The sequence below is a fragment of the Candida parapsilosis genome, contig 005809 (genome assembly GCF_000182765.1).
Source record: "Candida parapsilosis strain CDC317 annotated contig 005809".
NCBI classification, from domain to species: domain Eukaryota; kingdom Fungi; phylum Ascomycota; class Pichiomycetes; order Serinales; family Debaryomycetaceae; genus Lodderomyces; species Lodderomyces parapsilosis.
Genome location: NW_023503281.1, coordinates 808,975 through 827,172, shown reverse-complemented (window position 1 = coordinate 827,172; position 18,198 = coordinate 808,975). Strand labels below are relative to the sequence as shown.

Below are 18,198 nucleotides of genomic sequence, written 5' to 3'. Positions count from 1 at the left end.
GCACAACACCTACAAGCGTACAGCCTTTACATTCTTTTCAATACTATACAATACTTCATTTATATCAATTATCACCGACCCAAGCTCTTGCGGATTTAAACAATTCAACCCATGGGCCATATCCTTGCCATTCTCTAGCTTGAGCGTGTGGGTACCATGAGTTACTCTCTTTACGTGTAACTCTCTCCGGATGAGGCATCATCGCCAACACTCTTCCATTTGCTGAGCTAATACCAGCAATGGCATTAGGCGATCCGTTGGGATTGAATGGATAAGTTTGTGTTGGGTTTCCGTAGTTATCAATGTAGTGAATAACATCCAAGTTAAAATCGTTGGCGTCTTCAACTGATTTGAATTGAGCACGTCCTTCACCATGGGCCACAGCAATTGGCAATTTCGATCCTTTCATTGTTTGCAAAAAAATGGAGTTGTTGTTTTCTGATGGATCTACCTCAACCATGACAAACCTAGCTTCATATTGTTCTGACAAGTTACGCTCAAATGTGGGCCAGTGGTCAGTTCCAGGAATCAATTCAGCAATCCTACTGAAAAATTGGCAACCATTGCATGCACCAAATGCAAAAGTATCTGTCCTATCTTGGAAGAATTTTTTGAATTCATTTCTAGCATTTTCATGGAACAATACAGATTTTGCCCATCCAGCCCCAGCTCCCAAAACATCACCATATGAAAACCCACCACAAGCAGCTAATCCAACAAAATTATCCAAAGTGACTCTTCCTTCTAAAATGTCCGACATAGTTACATCGTAAACATCGAAACCTGCTTGCTGGAAACTCCATGCCATTTCTTGTTGAGAATTGACACCTTGCTCTCTCAAGATAGCAACTTTTGGTCTTGTTTTGTATGACTTACGTTCGGCGGGGTCAAATGTTAATTGATAGCTAATACCTGGATCCTTGTCATCAGCAATTGCATCATATTCTTGCTTTGATGTGACTGGATTATCTCTCATCTTTTGTATGTGGTACGAAGTGTTGTTCCACAATTGTTGCAAATGGGCACGCGTTGAAGTATAAATTGGCGCACCATTGTATGAAATGTTAACAGCTTGATCATGGAAATTTGGTTTTCCGATAACTTTGATAAATTCCTTGTCCATACCATGGTTGGCAAAAATCTCTCTAAATTTAATTAAATCATGCAATCTAATTTGAAAAACAGCACCCAACTCCTCATTGAATAACTCAGTGAATTGATCCTCTTCAGCATCTAACGAGATGTCTAGTCCGCATCTTGCAGCAAATGCCATTTCTAATACAGTGGCAAGTAGCCCACCTTCAGACCTATCATGATATGCCAATACAGGAAACTGCTTATGCAAAACAACCAATGATTGCAAAAATGCTTTCAATACAGCATTTGAGTGCACAGTTGGAGCACTATCACCAACTTGTTTATACACTTGAGCCAATGCAGACCCACCAAGTGATTTTTTATCCTTTGCTGCCAAATCAACAAGCACCAATACGGAATCATCGACACGTTGAAGTTGAGGAGTCCAAGTGTTGGAGGTGTTATCAACAGGAGCAAATGCAGTAATGGTCAATGCTAATGGCGCAGTAACTTCTTTATCATCCCACTTCATCTTCATACTCATGGAATCTTTCCCCACTGGGATTGAAACTCCCAATTCTGGACACAAGTCAAGACCAATAGCTTCAACTGCTTCATACAATTTAGCACCTTCACCTGGATGACTGGCAGCTGACATCCAGTTGGCTGATAATTTGACATGCTCTAGTGATGGTACATCGGCAGCAAACACATTCAACAAAGATTCAGCTACAGCCATTTTGGCTGAGGCGCTAGCTGAAATCAAAGCCAAAGTTGGTTTTTCTCCCATAGCCATGGCTTCACCAGTGGACAAAACAGTTTCTCCCAAGGATGTTGCAGTAACACCAACATCAGCCACTGGTACTTGCCAAGGTCCAACCATTTGATCACGGTCGACCAAGCCAGTGATGAATCTATCACCAATAGTGATAAGGAATGATTTCGATCCCACCGATGGCAATTGCAAAACACGATCAATAGATTCACTAATCTCCAACTCATTAGTTTTAAATGGTTTCAATTTCAAGTTTTCAGTAGTGGCAACACGTGACATCTTTGGTGGTTTTCCAAACAACACCGACATTTCCAAATCAATGGGAGTGCTTTTCAACAATGAATCCGTCAACACCAATCTCTGCTCTTCAGTGGCTTCACCTACAACAGCAAATGGTGCTCTTTCGCGCTCACAAATTTTGGAGAACATTTCCAAATCCTCTTGTGCAACACCCAAAACGTACCTTTCTTGGGACTCGTTACACCAAATTTCCATAGGCGACATTCCTGGTTCTAATGATAAAATTGACCTCAACTCGAATTTGGCACCCAAATCATTATCATGCACCAATTCTGGCAAGGCGTTACTTAACCCACCAGCACCAACATCATGAATAGATTGAATCGGATTGCCATCTGCACCCAACGACACACAAGCATCGATAACTTGTTGTGCTCTTCTTTGAATCTCTGGGTTACCTCTTTGAACTGAAGCAAAATCCAAATCAGCGGATCCTTCACCCGAGCTAATAGATGAAGCAGCTCCTCCACCTAATCCAATCAACATAGATTGACCACCCAAGACAATCAACTTGGCTCCGGGAGTGATTTTCTTGTTTTTCAACGCCAACCCTGGTCTAATGGCACCCATACCACCAGCCAACATGATTGGTTTATGGAAACCTCTAATTTCAGTTTCGCCCTTGGCGTTCTCAATCTCAGTGGTTAAAGTTCTAAAGTAACCATTGATAGCCGGTCTTCCAAATTCATTGTTGAACGCAGCTGAACCAATTGGCGCTTCAATCATTATATCCAAAGAGCTGGCTATATGGTTTGGCTTCCCAACATCTCTTTCCCAAGGTTGTTTCAAAGTTGGAATGTTTAAATCGGAAACAGTAAATCCAGACAACCCTGCTTTAGATTTGGAACCCTTTCCAACAGCACCTTCATCTCTAATTTCACCACCTGAACCAGTGGCTGCCCCTGCAAACGGAGAAACAGCAGTTGGATGATTATGAGTTTCAACTTTGACCAAAGTTTGAACACTTTCCTTAATTGACTTCCATTGCTTGGATTTGAAATCTGGGGTGAATAAATACCCATCTGGTCCTTCGAAAACAGCTGCGTTGTCAGAATATGCAGAAACTGTGTACTGTGGGTTTTTCTCATGAGTGTTTCTAATCATTTTGAAAAGAGACTTGTCTTTCTTGACACCATCTATAGTCCAATCAGCATTGAAAATCTTGTGACGACAGTGCTCGGAATTGACTTGAGCAAACATAAACAATTCAACATCAGTAGGGTTGCGACCAATAACTTTAGTGAATGCGTTAGTTAAGTAGTCAATCTCACCTTGGTCTAAAGCCAATCCCATTTCTTTATTTGCTTGCAACAAGTTGTCTTTGCTGCCCAATAAATCAACGGTGACAAGTGGTTTGGGGTTATGATGGGCAAATAAATCATCATATCTTGGCACATCTTCATTGACGTAAAGCTTTTGAGTCATTCTGTCAAACACCGATGTCAATATATCACCTGACGGAGTGAACGTTTCACCGTCTTTGATTTTGAACAATAATGACAACCCACGTTCTATTCTTTCTACAAAATCGCCCAATCCGCAAATTTGAGCGATATCCGTGGCTTTTGAAGACCAAGGAGAAATGGTACCTGGTCTGGGTAAAACCTGAACAAACTCTTCTCCACGTTTGGCTTGACCTTCTCCAGTGGATAATTTAATCAATTCATCATTTAATGGATTCGAAGTGTCAACAGGGTTATCATAAGTCAACAAGATTTTCAACAACTCTAATTGTTTTTCATTCAATGGTTTCTTGAGGGAGACGTAGTGGGTGTATTGACTAGCAACTTCTTCAATTGAATTTGGCTTTTGAGATTTCTTCTCAATCTCTTGAATTAAATTATTAACTCTAAAAGGGGACAATGCGTTCGGTCCGGGTAAAACAAGGAAATTAGAGCTCATCGTGTGAGAAGTATATCAAGGGTATGGGACTCAAGTAAAGTGGGTGAAATGTTGCCAAGATGAGGCAAGTTGCGAGTTGGACAAACTACCAAAACTAAGATCAAAGCAGAGTCAATTCTTTAATTTTGGTGAAAAAAAAGACCCAAATTCAAACGAGATGATGCCCGTCCTGCATATTACAACTACGAAGCTTCACACCTTGGTGATTCACGAACAGCCTCAATGACGGCGGATTACAGGACAACACGATTTTCCATTTTGAATTGCAACTGAAGGAAAGTAGCTGTTTTGAGGCGTGTATCTTGTGTACATGTGAGAGCAGCTGCTGCCACGTGCTCAGCGCAATTGGTCAAGATGCCGCTCACATCAAAGTTTGTGACGGGTACAGATATCACGCCACAGTGATTGTAATGTAGCTACAGAATGTAAACTTGCATCTAGATAACGGCGCCTGAGACAATCAATGCTATGGCGAATGAACATGGCTTCTGTCGGTCAAGCCGCTCGTTTTCAACACAAAAAAAATAAAATGTAAAGGACTCTTTTATCTCATCTCCTCTTCTCTTCTTGATAACCCAAGCTTTCATCAGTATAATGGCTCAAGGGAATCTAAAGCTAAAATCCAAGGGTCCGGCAAGAGTCACCAAAAAGCAACAAAATCCGAAAAGAGCAGCTCCCAAAATCATCAAACCCAAAAAGCAAACAGCAAAAGAAGCACAAAAGTTGACCAAAATCCATCAAGGTCAGTTGATGAAAAGTACCGAGAAGTTGATTGCCAGTAGAGTAGGTCATTTGGAACTTTTGAAGGGAACAAGAAGGGAAATTGAGAAGGAAAATAAAGGTGATAAGAAAAAGAAATGAAGAGTGTTGAAGAGATATTGTCGAATTTTTCTCAAAATGAAAGTTTGGTGCAAGCTAGTGGTGCTAGAACCGTTGTTGATGTACAGGTGAATGTGATCTTCAAACAGTCCTGTGAGACGCAAAAGCCTGTCTTGTGTCTTCCACCACTCACTGCTCTTGATAGAGATACAATCAAGACACGAAAGCGCAAAAGAGAGTAACTTTTTATCAATTTTACATACATTGTTATATAGATGTCTATGTTGGAATAGATCTATACGAAGCATCTTCAGCTTCCATTTCTAAATTTCTCCTTTTGATCTCTTTTTCTTGAGACTTTACAAACCCAATTAATCCAGCACCAAACATTAATGTCAAGATAACCAAAATTGAATTCACTGGCGTTGGATTCATATGGAAATGCTCCTTGGTTATTCTATCCATAACTTGCTGCAAGATGTTACAAACCCCACTGATTGCAATGATTGCTCCATAAACAGTCCCAAAATTGTCATATCCAAACACTTTTGCACAAAAGTCCGAAACTGCAGTGTAGTAAAATGGACGGTAGATAACAAGAACTATGATGCCGGCATAAGTGCCTGGAATCCACGATAACAACCCCATGACTCCAATGAACAACGACATTCCTGTTAAAATATACAACACCGTCAAAGTTGATAAGTTATCCAAAATGAGACCGATGAATGGGATTGAACATAAACCACCCAATGGCAAAGCCAAATCGAAAAAATGGTTCACTGTTGTAGCAATCTCCTCATCACCTCCATACAAGTAGAGTATTTGAGCTTTGATTGTTGCAACAAAGAAATTTATACGCAACATTTGAATTGTGGTGAAAAATGTCATGAGTGAAAACCAAGGAGATTTCAATTGTTGTGATATCGAGTAACCATGTAAAACACCAAATACACCGCCAGATGATGACACCAACTTTGTATCTGCTTCTTGTTCATATGAAGATTTGATCGAGTTGTACGAATTTCTTGATAACGTCGATGCTCTTCGACTTACACCAGAAGGTCTTCTCATTAAAAGGGCAGTAGTTTCAGTAATCGTTGGTTGATAAAGATCATCTCTTGTAGAAATTGCACTTTCGCGATCTTCAGGATGCAACAAGTCATCATCTATTGGTCGCCCAGTTTCATCAATACCAGTTTCAGCAATCTTTGCCAATGTACCAACTGTCTTGTATGAATCTTTGGGCATGATAAACAACTGGCAAAGGAATATGAAAGCTGGCACTATCAAATACCCAGTGAAGAAGTGACTGATTGACAATTTACCAACACTGAAATAATACACCCGGTAGAGCAAAAACAAAGCCGACGATGAATCAAATGCGCCAGTTAACAAGGCCAATATGAGACCCGAGTTCTTGGGGAAACTGTTGGCTAACTGAAAGCAACTAATGAATACAAATGGACCACCCAAGGCCAACAAGGTATACCCAGTCAAGTATCCATCGAGATAAACCATCTTGTTTGCAAATTTCAAACTCAATGAAGCAAGAGCTAAAATGACAGACCCAATAACACCAGTAATTTTCGGTCCAAATGTATCTAATATAGATCCAACAGGTAATGCGCTAATGTTAGTTACCATACAAGCAATTGTGAATAAAAAGTTTAGTGATAAATCTTGATCAACACATTTAGTTTCAGTTGACTCTGTTTTAATATCACATTTGGATTCGTAGATGTGTTGTGATATCAAGATTGGTTTTAGTGCTGCAAATCCAAACACCGGTCCAGCTGCTGCTAAACACCAAAGAATGGCACACGCTACTTGAATTAGTCTTGTTGTCAAGGACGGAAGTTTGGACATTGCTGGCATGATTAAAGCCAGTGGTTAGGAAAAAAAAAATGCAAAGTACTTTAGCGAAAATGCAAGATGATGATACAAGATATTGTAGAATTCGCTTCTTTATAAAAAGATTGTGTTTTGAAAATATTCTTATGTATCAGTTGCGATTTAGTTAAAATGAATGGTCTTCCTTTTATTGTTGCTTATGGCGATCTCCGATTGTCATTCTATTAATTTTCCACTTTTGTGTGTTAATTGTCTTATCTGAGATTTGCTTTAATTAGAGACTACATTGTTTATACACGGATTTTTTTTGGCGACAGACCAACTATTTGATAAATCTAGCCCTCTCTTATAATACGAGGCATCTCTCTTAGTTTGTTTATTGATGATGTATATATTCAGAGCTTCTGGTAAAGCCAAAATCTCGTATTTCTAAAATGGCGATTTCTCTTCCTCGAATGCTCGGTACCTGTTTTGTGACCTTGTTACAATTAGGTACAAATGATGAATACAGATGGCAATCATGTTCAAGACGATGATTCCTCCCAATGCAAAGAGAAACCTCATCCATGGTTTATCGTAGATTGGAGTGCTTTTCAGATTAGATGTTTCAGATGAGTCTGAGTCTGAGTCTGATGAAGATGATGAAGAGTCGTCCCTCTTGGAAAAGTCAGCAGTCGTTGTTGGGGTTTCAACCACGTGGTTTTGAAAGTTTGCTGTGTCTTGCTCCTCCCTCTGCTTTGCATTTGAGTCTTGAACTTGATCGGCTTCTTGCATTGCATTAATCAGCTTGGCATCAATTATAACAGCTTTTCCAATATGGCTCAATCGTGTATGTGACTGATTGCTTGATAAGCTCGTTGGCTGAAGTGTTGTGCAACAAGTATACATCGCAATACCTAACAAGAGTAATGTTGCGAACCCTATCCTTAGGTATTTCAATTTGTTTGATCTGTGAGTACCTTCATTGCCCCATGTGTTGATGATAATTGCTTCCTTTTCACTCATTACTCTTATTACTCAGTGCAATTGGAAATGGTGATTCGATCTCTGCCCGGCCCCTTGAAATATGCTATAAATGGAATTGTAAATGGCTGTGTTTACAAATTGCACCAATTAGTATAAATTGTAATATGCACGACTTTTTTGCATTTTTCGAACCACAAAAACAAAAAGCCATCGAAATTTGATTTTTCACTTTCATCAAAACGAAAGGTGGGTCCATAACTTGTGATTACATTATACCACTCAGCTAACACAACAAGAGGGAGTACCACTAACAATGTCGGGAGTATTATTTGAAGATATGTTCACAGTGGACTCCACTGATCCAGGAAGATACAACAGAGTTTGTAGAATAACGGGGCATTCCTTAACATCAAAGGATATAACAATCACATTGGATATAAACAGTGAGCTATTCCCAGTTAAGGAGAATGATTCATTAACAATAACTTTAGCATCGACGCTAGGTAATGAAAGTTCAATGATTACGTCGAATGGGTCATGGAGACCACCAAAACAAGGAGAAAGGTCACTAGCTGATGATTACGATTATGTCATGTATGGAACTGTGTACAAATTCGAAGAGAATGCTGATAATGATAAGATGTCGGTATACATTTCATTTGGTGGGTTGTTGATGAGATTGGAAGGAGGTTACCGTTCTTTGAGTAACTTGAAACAAGAAAATGCATACATTTTGATACGTCATTATAATGATTTATAAATGGAAAAGCTGTAACGAATAGAGAAATAAAAAACAATTGTAATTTAGTAAAGCGGAAAGGTTTAGAGTAGAATCTTATGAAAGTAAACTTTCGTTCGTTTTGTATTGCTGTTTTGGGCCGTAAAATATTACGCTGATTCGTGTGGAATGCAAGCTGTCGTAATCTAAAGCTATACCAACTATCCGATAAATAAGCAGCAACAAGAAAATCTTTAACCAAAGATTGGATAAAATTCATCATACTTTTTCAAATAGTAACCAGTTGACAACCCACCCAAAAGTACCAATGCAAGTGGAATTGGTTTCTTGAAACCAGTTGAAGTAGCTCTTGATAAACCAGCAGCAAGTAATACCGAACTAGTGCCCAATGCCAATTCAAGCCCATAATTGGCGTTCTGATTCAACAAGTACCCTGAGATTCCGTATAAAGTAGAAACACCTAAACCAGCAACTAATGATGGAACCGAACCTTTGCGAAAGTAGCCCATGAGGCCACCAATCGCGCAAAGTCCAGATAAAGTGAAAGCTGGATGATCCAATCCCATATTATTTGTTGAGTATGTTGTATGTACAATTACGATGGATAAAATGTCAAAAACAAAATCCACCCCCTTCTTTAATTCCGACGGATTCGCTAATAATTTTCTTCTTCCGTAGACGATTCACGTGACAAACTCGACTGATTCTTTTTTTTATGGCTTCTTTTTTTTTTTTTTTTTCTCTCCTCCTCCTTTTCCACTACTAAACTCACACAAATGTTTTTGCTGAGCTTTTTCTTTTTTTAATTGGGTGATTAGGGTTACACAATTGTAGACTAGCAAAAATTGAGAGGTTTTTGCTTTGTTTGTGGGAAGACTATATTTGGTGAACTCTGGACGGAATAGAGGGAAGTCGAAAGAGATGAATGGTGGGAATTGCCATTCATCACCAGATTTTACCAGCCTTTAACCCACTTGCAAATGAAAATGAGAGTATTGTAGAGCGTCTTGTATTCACACACACTAAGGAAGCCAAACGGAGTAGGAAACGACTTACAAAAAGTGGTTTAAACCCCCGCTTTCACCTCTATTTCAAGTGTTAAGTTAGCTCCAGTTGTTTTCCCCCATCATCCAATAGAAACTTCTTTTTCGTTTAATGCAAATCATGAAAAAGAGTGAGGGAATTTGAACAGAACAGAAGGCAACACAGACAAAAAAATTTTCTTTTCCTATTTACTCTGGCTTCTATAATCAACACAGTAGGACGCCTTCTTCTACTAATATGCTATATATCATTAGTAGATATCATATATAAACTGCTTCCATACTCACCTTATACGACAACGGAAAGAAGAACATACATACATACATACATACATACATTGTGTGTTTGTGTGTGTGTGTGTGTGTGTGTGTGTGTGTGTGTATGATTCTATTTTATCATGTAGTACTGCATATAACCTAGTTTTTCTTTATTGAAATTTTTTTTTTTTTTTTTATTTTTTTCTGTCTCTCTTACTATATGCTGCACTGAAAGCAAGTTTGTGTATTATAAACAGATTGGGTTTATGTCTATGTTTGATCAAGAGAGAAAGAATGAGCATTGAAACGAACGAACTCGCCTCTCTCTTTCTCTCTTTGTCTAAATGAAATTGGGAAAGTAAAGAAAAGAATCACACAACATTGTAAGTAGAGGAAAAATTTATCAACCATATCACCTCAACTCAACTCCACTCAACTCAACTCAACTCAACTCAACTCATACCGCTCTTTATAAGCCGTTTAGTAAACTTTGCTGCATCAGAACTTTTGAAGGTGATCAACAAACCAGACTACTAATAGAGAAGAGTTTTACAAAAGATGAACATTTCATCTATGCTATCAAGTGATAGCACTACTACAACAACAACTACACCAGTGAAACAAGAACAACCATCTTATAGTAATGGATCTGCTCACGAGGTCTCTTCAAATGGTACGACGGGAGCATATCAACCGATTCAGAGCCCAGTTGGCTACCATCAACCAATTCAAACCCAACTTGGCCACCACCAACCAGGTTCACAACATGCCGAAACATCACAACCTGTGTATCCAACCAAGGATAACAACGGCTTTAATCAACCACCTCTTGAGCCTTTACCAACTTTATTCAAAGAAAATTCAATAGTGTCCAGCATACTACCACCAGTCAATACGTTGGCAGATTTCCCTGACATTACACCGCAAATTGATCAACAATACAAGTCGAAATTTCAATCCAACATTAACATCATTAACCAGTTGGACAGATACCAAAGATTAAGCCATGACTTGAAGTTGTTAAAATTTGATGAAGCCAAGTTGAACAACTACTTGATAAACACACATCAGTTTGCTGCCAATTATATCGATAGAGTTGTTGCTGAAGACATCTCTTCAAGAGCTAATAAGATCAGTGACACTAACAAAAATAAAGAGTTGGTACTTATTGATTATTCCAAACCATTGCATCACAATAGCACTAGAGGAAAAGAATACAAATGGGGATCCACAAGAGAAATACACAAGGTGGAGCATAAATCAAGAAAGAGAAAGCCAACAGAGGAGACAACTACAGCTAATGGTGTCGCAAACAATGGTAACAGCAACAACATGAAAATTGCTACTCCTCTGAATGGCTCTAATGGTCCCGTCCCCATTATGCCCAAAACTGCTGTACCACAGGAGATTATTGATTTAAATGTAAGGCGAAGCAGTCGTCCCAAAGCCAAGAGAAAGACATATGACGACGAAGGTGGGGAGTTTGACGAGGACTTGTATTTGGAAGAGGATGACAGTGAAGTTGGTACAACACCACAACCAGCAGGAGGCGATGTCAAGCGGTTGAAAGTGGAACCAGATACCAAACCAAAGTCAGGACAGACATCTAGTATGACTACGAAAGAACAGAGGGCATTTATGAGACAATACGACACTACTTATGTTGCTATTTGGAAGGATATGTCACGTAAGGATGGACCTAAAGTAAGCAGACTAATGCAACAATCAACTCAAGCGAAACTAATCAATTTGAAAAAAACGTGCCTTTTGGCTGCAAGGGAGGCCAAAAGGTGGCAATTGAGAAACACCAAGAATCAAAAGGATTTGACTACAAAAGCGAGAAGAGCAATGAGAGAAATGTTCAACTTTTGGAAACGTAATGAGAGGATTGAACGAGAATTGAAGAAGAAGCATGAAAAGGAATTGGTTGACAAGGCCAAGAAAGAAGAAGAGGATCGTGAAGCCAAACGTCAATCGAGAAAATTGAATTTTTTGATTACTCAAACCGAGTTGTACTCACATTTCATTGGTAAGAAAATCAAGACTGATGAAATTGAAGGTGCTGATTCTGATCCAACAATCAAACCACAATCAAAAGAACATTTGGATAAATTTGCAAACGTTGATGCGGCAAATAATGATATCCTGACGTTGGATTTCGATAATGACGATGAAGATGCATTGCATAGAGCAGCAGCACAAAATGCGCAAAGTGCATTGATGAATGCTCAAAACAAGGCTAAACAGTTTGATGATTCAGAGCCATTCAAGAATCCAGACACCAATGGAGAAGAGATGAATTTCCAAAACCCAACTTTGCTTGGGGATATTAGTATCGAACAACCAAAGATGTTAACGTGTACATTGAAAGAATACCAAATCAAGGGGTTAAACTGGTTGGCCAATTTATACGAACAGGGTATTAATGGTATTTTGGCCGATGAGATGGGTTTAGGTAAAACAGTACAGAGTATATCGGTGCTTGCATATTTGGCAGAAACCCATAACATATGGGGTCCATATTTGGTTGTTACCCCTTCATCAACGTTACATAATTGGCAGCAAGAGATTTCCCGATTTGTCCCACAATTTAAAGTTTTACCATACTGGGGTCACGCTAAAGATCGTAAGGTTTTACGTAAATTTTGGGATCGAAAATCATTGAGGTATGACAAGGATGCTCCATTCCATGTATTAGTTACATCATATCAGTTGATTGTTTCCGATATTGCTTATTTCCAAAAGATGAAGTGGCAATATATGATTTTGGATGAGGCACAAGCTATTAAGTCATCTCAATCTTCAAGATGGAAGTCACTTTTGTCATTGAGTTGTCGTAATAGGTTGTTGTTGACAGGTACCCCCATACAAAACTCGATGCAAGAATTGTGGGCATTGTTGCATTTTATAATGCCGACATTGTTTGATTCTCATGACGAATTTAGTGATTGGTTCTCCAAGGATATTGAAAGTCATGCACAATCAAATACTGGATTAGATGAGCAACAATTGAGAAGATTACACATGATTTTGAAACCTTTTATGTTGAGACGTATTAAAAAGAATGTTCAAAGTGAATTGGGTGATAAAGTGGAAATTGATTTATTCTGTGATTTAACCAATAGACAAAAGAAATATTATCAAATGTTGAAATCACAAATTTCAATTATGGATTTATTGGATGCAGCAAATTCAAATTCAGACGATTCAACCTCATTGGTTAATTTAGTGATGCAGTTTAGAAAAGTTTGTAATCATCCTGATTTATTTGAACGAGCTGACGTGAGATCGCCTTTTTCATTTGGAAAATTTGCTGAAACGAGCTCGTTTTTGAGAGAAGGTAATGATTTAGAGTATAGCTATTCCACCGAGAATGAAATCAACTATGAGTTGCCAAGATTGATTTACGATGAGTTGTTGACTCCTAATTTTGAAAAGAATGCTACGGATTCATTGTATGAAAGGTTTAACATATACAATGCTGTGAATGCCAAAGATTCGGGATGGGTTGATGGTGTTGGTACTTCACTAAGTGAGATGCAAACTATAGCTAAATCAAACGTTATTGAACGTGCTTTTGACTTGCACAAGTATACAACTGGATCACAAATTGGTAAAATCAACTATTTATATGAGGAAGAAGAGTATACGCCTCAGCACTCCAAATTACTAATTGTTGACAATAATAATTTAAACTTGACTTCATCTCGAGTATCCAATTCACCCATCCTAGCTGAACTTTGTTCAGTTTCTAAACCAGTGTATGATGAGATGTACTTGAATCGATTGGATCCAGCATATACACCAATAGCATCAGCTCCACCAGTCACAATCACATGTTCCTCAATCAATTTTGCCAATGAGTACCAAAACGAACTATTCAACCCCAAATTACGCTCATCACTAGCACCAATGTCATTGAATGAAGAGTACCGATTCATGCAAAACCAAATCCCCATTGATCAGTACCCGCCCACAAACATGTTGCCGCCATCAATCAATAAATTTATTGACTACTCAAACATTCGTATGCCCTCCATGGATAGATTTATTACCGAATCGGGTAAATTAGCCAAATTGGATGAATTGCTTGTCAATTTGAAACAACACGATCATCGTGTACTTATTTATTTCCAAATGACCAAGATGATGGATTTAATGGAAGAATACCTCACTTATCGTCAACACAAGTATATTCGACTCGATGGATCATCGAAATTGGATGATCGAAGGGATTTGGTCCACGACTGGCAAACCAAGCCAGAAATTTTTGTGTTTTTACTAAGTACAAGAGCTGGTGGATTGGGGATCAATTTAACCGCGGCTGATACGGTCATTTTTTACGATTCGGATTGGAACCCAACCATTGATTCACAAGCTATGGATCGTGCTCATCGATTGGGTCAAACGCGTCAAGTTACCGTTTATCGATTGTTGACGAGAAATACTATTGAAGAGAGAATGAGGGATCGTGCTAAGCAAAAGGAACAAGTGCAACAGGTTGTTATGGAGGGTAAGACCGGCAATGGTGGTGCCAATGATGGTGCTAATGGCGGCGCAGGCAGAGAAGAAACCAAGAGTTCGAGAAAGGATGCGGCGTTTTTGTTGCTTGGTGATGGTAATGAAGCATCGGACAATTGATGTAGTGAGAAAAGGGGGAGGTTGAAGTGTATAGATTTTAAGGAAAATGGTAAATGATGTTGTTTTGATTTAATTGGCATTTCTTCTTATTGGTTTTGAATAAGGATACATGTAGTTTTTAAAAAATGAAATATCTATAAAAGTGAGAGCAGTGAATGTTTATGTTCAGAATATATATTAATTATTTTGGGTTCAATTTGAATTCCAATTCCTTAAGGAATGAAGCACTGGGATGATGATCATTGGTGATATCACTAAGAGCAATATCATCATTGATAATTTTCGTGGCTCTATTGTTTCGTTTGCTAGTGTTTTCCTTCATCAATTGCTCATTCTCAGTTTCCAAATTGTAAATCTTTGTAAAGCTTGCCTCCAACTTCAACTTCAATTCCTCCTGAGTCATTCGACCAGGATTGGAATCATCATCAATAACCGACACATTGTTGTTGTCATTGAGTTGGTCATACCGCAGTTCATTGGGTGATTCATCAATATCAAAATCCATTTTGCCATCAATGTCTCCCTGAATTTGTGCTTGTGTTGATGTCCCTGCACCTGCTTCTGCATCGTCGCCATTATAGCTCGTCATTTGAGTTGATATCAAATCGGATATCCCCGATACATTACTCTTTACCGAATTCAACGAAAATCGATTTATATTTGTTGAATTGCGATTATTATTGTTTAATGAGTACCGATTATTTTTGGCTTTACTAGATATTAGTTGATCCAATGTCGACTTGTTGTAACTTTCAAATTGATTTGTTGGAAGTATGTTGATGTAATTGTCATCGTAGGACACTTTTGGTGGAGGGAGCAACCCTGAGGATACTGCTGCTGTTGGGGATGCCGCTACTGGCGCTTGCGCTTGCGCTGATGCTGACGCTGATGCTGACGCTGACGTAGACGATGATGATGAGTTTCGATTACCATTTGTAAATCCATTTGAAGATGCAATCAGTGTTTGACCACCATTTTCTTCAAATACAGTAAGAAGACCCAATTGCAAGCCAGTAGATAACCGTTTGTACTTTTTAGGCTTTGATGATGTGGTTGAGCTTCTCTCAGGTGTCCACTTTGCCGGGGAATCTATGGTGGTGTTGCCATTTGTAGTACCAGGTGGTGTTGGATTAGACGTTGCAACATTTGGTGGTAGTGAAAACCGCTTCTTTAACGAAGTGTTTTGAAATGACTTGAGATTGAAAGAAGCTGCTTGGTTTAGTCGTGGCGATGATGAAACAGTTGATTTGGGGGAATTTGCCACAGTATAATCAGGATTAATTTCTTGATTCAACTCAACAAAAGCTTGTTTGTGAAGCGTCTTTAGTTGATTCAATTCATCATTAAATTGCTGAAATATGGCTAGTTTTTCATACTGTTCCTCGGCATTGTCTAAACTCAATGATTGGTTATACTTGTTGAAATAGTTTAAATTATGAGCAAATTTATTAACTCGCGAAGTGAATTGAAACAATGTCAGGTGCAAATCGGGTGCTATATTTTCATCAATTGGTTGTGTTTGTTTTTGCGGCTGTGAAACTATTTCAACTTTATTAAACATGTTGTTTATGGTCTTTACTGAATCATTATGATCAGTTAGCACTTTACGTACAAGTTTCATTTTTGCAAAAACGGACAAGTTGCTCTCGACTTCGTCAACCTGAAATTGGTCCATCAAATTCAATGTAAAGAAATTGCTACTAGCATTTTCATTTATGGTAATCAATTGACAAATAAATAATTTTCTTAATTGATTGAATTTATTAATGTTGAAAATCACTTCATCAAGATCGTCTTGATCTTCATTGTCAAACTCCTGGGTTAAAATCCCCGTGTTGATGCTGTTAATAGTACAATATTGTTGAAACAAATCTCCATTGATATGTGGTAGTAATTTTACAACCAAGCTCCTCAATGTCAAATTTAAAAATGATAACGAGTTTAGTAAATGAGATGAATTTGCATTTCCTTGCACTAAATCCAATTTCTTACCCTTTAGCTTCACCATACTAAGTATCAAATTCTTATTGACAATATAATTGAATTTTAGAAAATCATTCAACAAGTTGAGGATTTTGTTTGTTTCAACAATAGTTTTGAATTTGCGTACTTTGATCAATTTTGATGACACAACAATAATGAACTTGAACAAGGTAAATTGCGATTCATGTTTCATATGATGTCGTCCTAAATAAGCAAATTGTTGTTGTTTTAATAAATAGATAATCAAGTTGATAACAAGTAGTATCAGTGTGAATGTGCTGTACCGACAACTAAATTTGACTTTGTAAAACGTGTTTAAAACAAGTAGTCTCGTCCCATCATCGTTGATGGTGAATTTCAAAAAGTTCAGTGGAGTCGATATAGGATTGGTCTTTAAAAGTTGTAAACTTGACTCATTTTTGGAAAGAATCATTGAATCCTCGAGCAAGTTTGATATAATGAGATTGTACTTGAACTTTTCCCAAAATTCACCCAACTTGTTTTCCATTGACATGTACTTGGCAATAAATCTTGACAATGTTTCTGTATTCGGATAAATGACATTACCAGAGTACTGACAATACTGTAGTAAATTCAACTGACTTGCTTGTGAGTGAGATCTATGAAGTGGGTGATGGTTTAATGTTTGATGATATTGATGGAATTGCAGGGAGGAGTTCAGATTGAGGGAACCTCTTCTTTTGAACGGCAGTTGCGACAGTGAATGCGGTTGCGAGTGGTGTGGAATGTAGGAGGGATGCGGTGGCAAAAAAGTGTCATCATGCAGAAGAGCACCACCACCGGCACTGTAGTTACTATAACTCAGCTGACGATTAGTCAATGATGGGGCAATTTGTGATGGTGGGTTTGTATGTATTGTGGTTGTAGATGATGCAGTAGGAGACAAGTAATTGGAAAACGTTGTACCCAATGCTGAAGTTGGTGTGAGGTCTTCCTCGATCCCCCAATCACTAACCTCTGAATTTAGATTGAGCTTGGCATCTTGGTGTGGATGTGGATGTGGATGTGGATGCTGTTGTTGTTGTTGTTGTTGTTGTTGTTGTTGTTCCTTTGTTGGATTCTGTTTGTAGATGAAGTTACTTGACAATGGGTTGAATCTATCGAAATTCATATTGTGATGGTAGTAGTGGTGGATACGTTAGTGGAACCACACACACAGTGCACGCATATGAAGGAAAAGGCACACCGACGCAAAAAAAAAAAGAAAAAAAAAAAAAGAAACTTCTTTGATGGGAATGATAACAATAATAGCCTTTTGGTATTTACGTTGTTGTTGTTATTGATAGACTCAGTCCAGCTGGTGTATCTAGTGTTTGTGCCCTCCCCACAAACACTTGTTCTTTTCCGAGTATTATAGTGTGCTGCCAAAAAAAAAACAAACAAACAAACAGAAAAAAGAGAGAAAAAAAGAAAAAGAAAAAAAGAGACAGGAAGAGAGAAGTATAATAGAATAGGGTTTGATTTGAGGTTTTTTGGTTACTTTGTGTGTTTTGTTTTGATTTTTAGGAGACAGAGAAAGAAAAAAGACAAGGAGTAGTGCAGTTGGAGTCAATTTATTCTATGCACTCCCCCCCACATTTCTTATACTTTATACTTAATACTTTATCTTCTGCTTCTGCTTCTGTTTCTGCTTCTGCTTCCGCTTCCGCTTGTGCTTGTGCTTGTGCTTGTGCTTGTGCTTGTGCTTGTGCTTGTGCTTGTGCTTGTGCTTCTTTACTAAACAATGCGCTTTTTGCTCTTTTTTATTTTTTTATTTTTTTTATGTTAGAAGAAAAACAAAACAAAACAAAACAAAACAAACTAATTGCGTAAAGAGGGGC

The 18,198-nt window shown here is 38.2% G+C and overlaps 8 protein-coding genes across 8 annotated transcripts; 3 read left to right on the top strand and 5 right to left on the bottom strand. All coding sequences in view use genetic code 12, as the record gives it.

Annotated features, from left to right (window-relative positions):
* Positions 1-64: 64 nt before the first annotated feature.
* Positions 65-4,054, bottom strand: ADE6 (phosphoribosylformylglycinamidine synthase; the record flags this gene model as incomplete). Its single annotated transcript, XM_036809282.1, has 1 exon — positions 65-4,054. One exon carries the CDS (start codon positions 4,052-4,054, stop codon positions 65-67), a length of 3,990 nt encoding a protein of 1,329 aa, XP_036665934.1.
* Positions 4,055-4,648: 594 nt separating this feature from the next.
* On the top strand, positions 4,649-4,915 carry CPAR2_204060 (uncharacterized protein; the record flags this gene model as incomplete). Its single annotated transcript, XM_036809281.1, has 1 exon — positions 4,649-4,915. The coding sequence occupies one exon, from the start codon at positions 4,649-4,651 to the stop codon at positions 4,913-4,915; it is 267 nt and encodes an 88-aa protein (XP_036665933.1).
* Positions 4,916-5,152: 237 nt separating this feature from the next.
* Positions 5,153-6,742, bottom strand: CPAR2_204050 (uncharacterized protein; the record flags this gene model as incomplete). The annotated part of the gene is made up of 1 exon (XM_036809280.1): positions 5,153-6,742. The coding sequence occupies one exon, from the start codon at positions 6,740-6,742 to the stop codon at positions 5,153-5,155; it is 1,590 nt and encodes a 529-aa protein (XP_036665932.1).
* Positions 6,743-7,156: 414 nt separating this feature from the next.
* Positions 7,157-7,732, bottom strand: CPAR2_204040 (uncharacterized protein; the record flags this gene model as incomplete). The annotated part of the gene is made up of 1 exon (XM_036809278.1): positions 7,157-7,732. The coding sequence occupies one exon, from the start codon at positions 7,730-7,732 to the stop codon at positions 7,157-7,159; it is 576 nt and encodes a 191-aa protein (XP_036665931.1).
* A 274-nt stretch (positions 7,733-8,006) lies between these two features.
* On the top strand, positions 8,007-8,453 carry RPB8 (DNA-directed RNA polymerase core subunit; the record flags this gene model as incomplete). Its single annotated transcript, XM_036809277.1, has 1 exon — positions 8,007-8,453. One exon carries the CDS (start codon positions 8,007-8,009, stop codon positions 8,451-8,453), a length of 447 nt encoding a protein of 148 aa, XP_036665930.1.
* A 212-nt stretch (positions 8,454-8,665) lies between these two features.
* CPAR2_204020 (uncharacterized protein) lies at positions 8,666-8,998 on the bottom strand (the record flags this gene model as incomplete). Its single annotated transcript, XM_036809276.1, has 1 exon — positions 8,666-8,998. One exon carries the CDS (start codon positions 8,996-8,998, stop codon positions 8,666-8,668), a length of 333 nt encoding a protein of 110 aa, XP_036665929.1.
* A 1,293-nt stretch (positions 8,999-10,291) lies between these two features.
* On the top strand, positions 10,292-14,374 carry CPAR2_204010 (chromatin-remodeling ATPase; the record flags this gene model as incomplete). The annotated part of the gene is made up of 1 exon (XM_036809275.1): positions 10,292-14,374. The coding sequence occupies one exon, from the start codon at positions 10,292-10,294 to the stop codon at positions 14,372-14,374; it is 4,083 nt and encodes a 1,360-aa protein (XP_036665928.1).
* A 181-nt stretch (positions 14,375-14,555) lies between these two features.
* CPAR2_204000 (uncharacterized protein) lies at positions 14,556-17,489 on the bottom strand (the record flags this gene model as incomplete). Its single annotated transcript, XM_036809274.1, has 1 exon — positions 14,556-17,489. One exon carries the CDS (start codon positions 17,487-17,489, stop codon positions 14,556-14,558), a length of 2,934 nt encoding a protein of 977 aa, XP_036665927.1.
* Between the last annotated feature and the right edge of the window lie 709 nt (positions 17,490-18,198).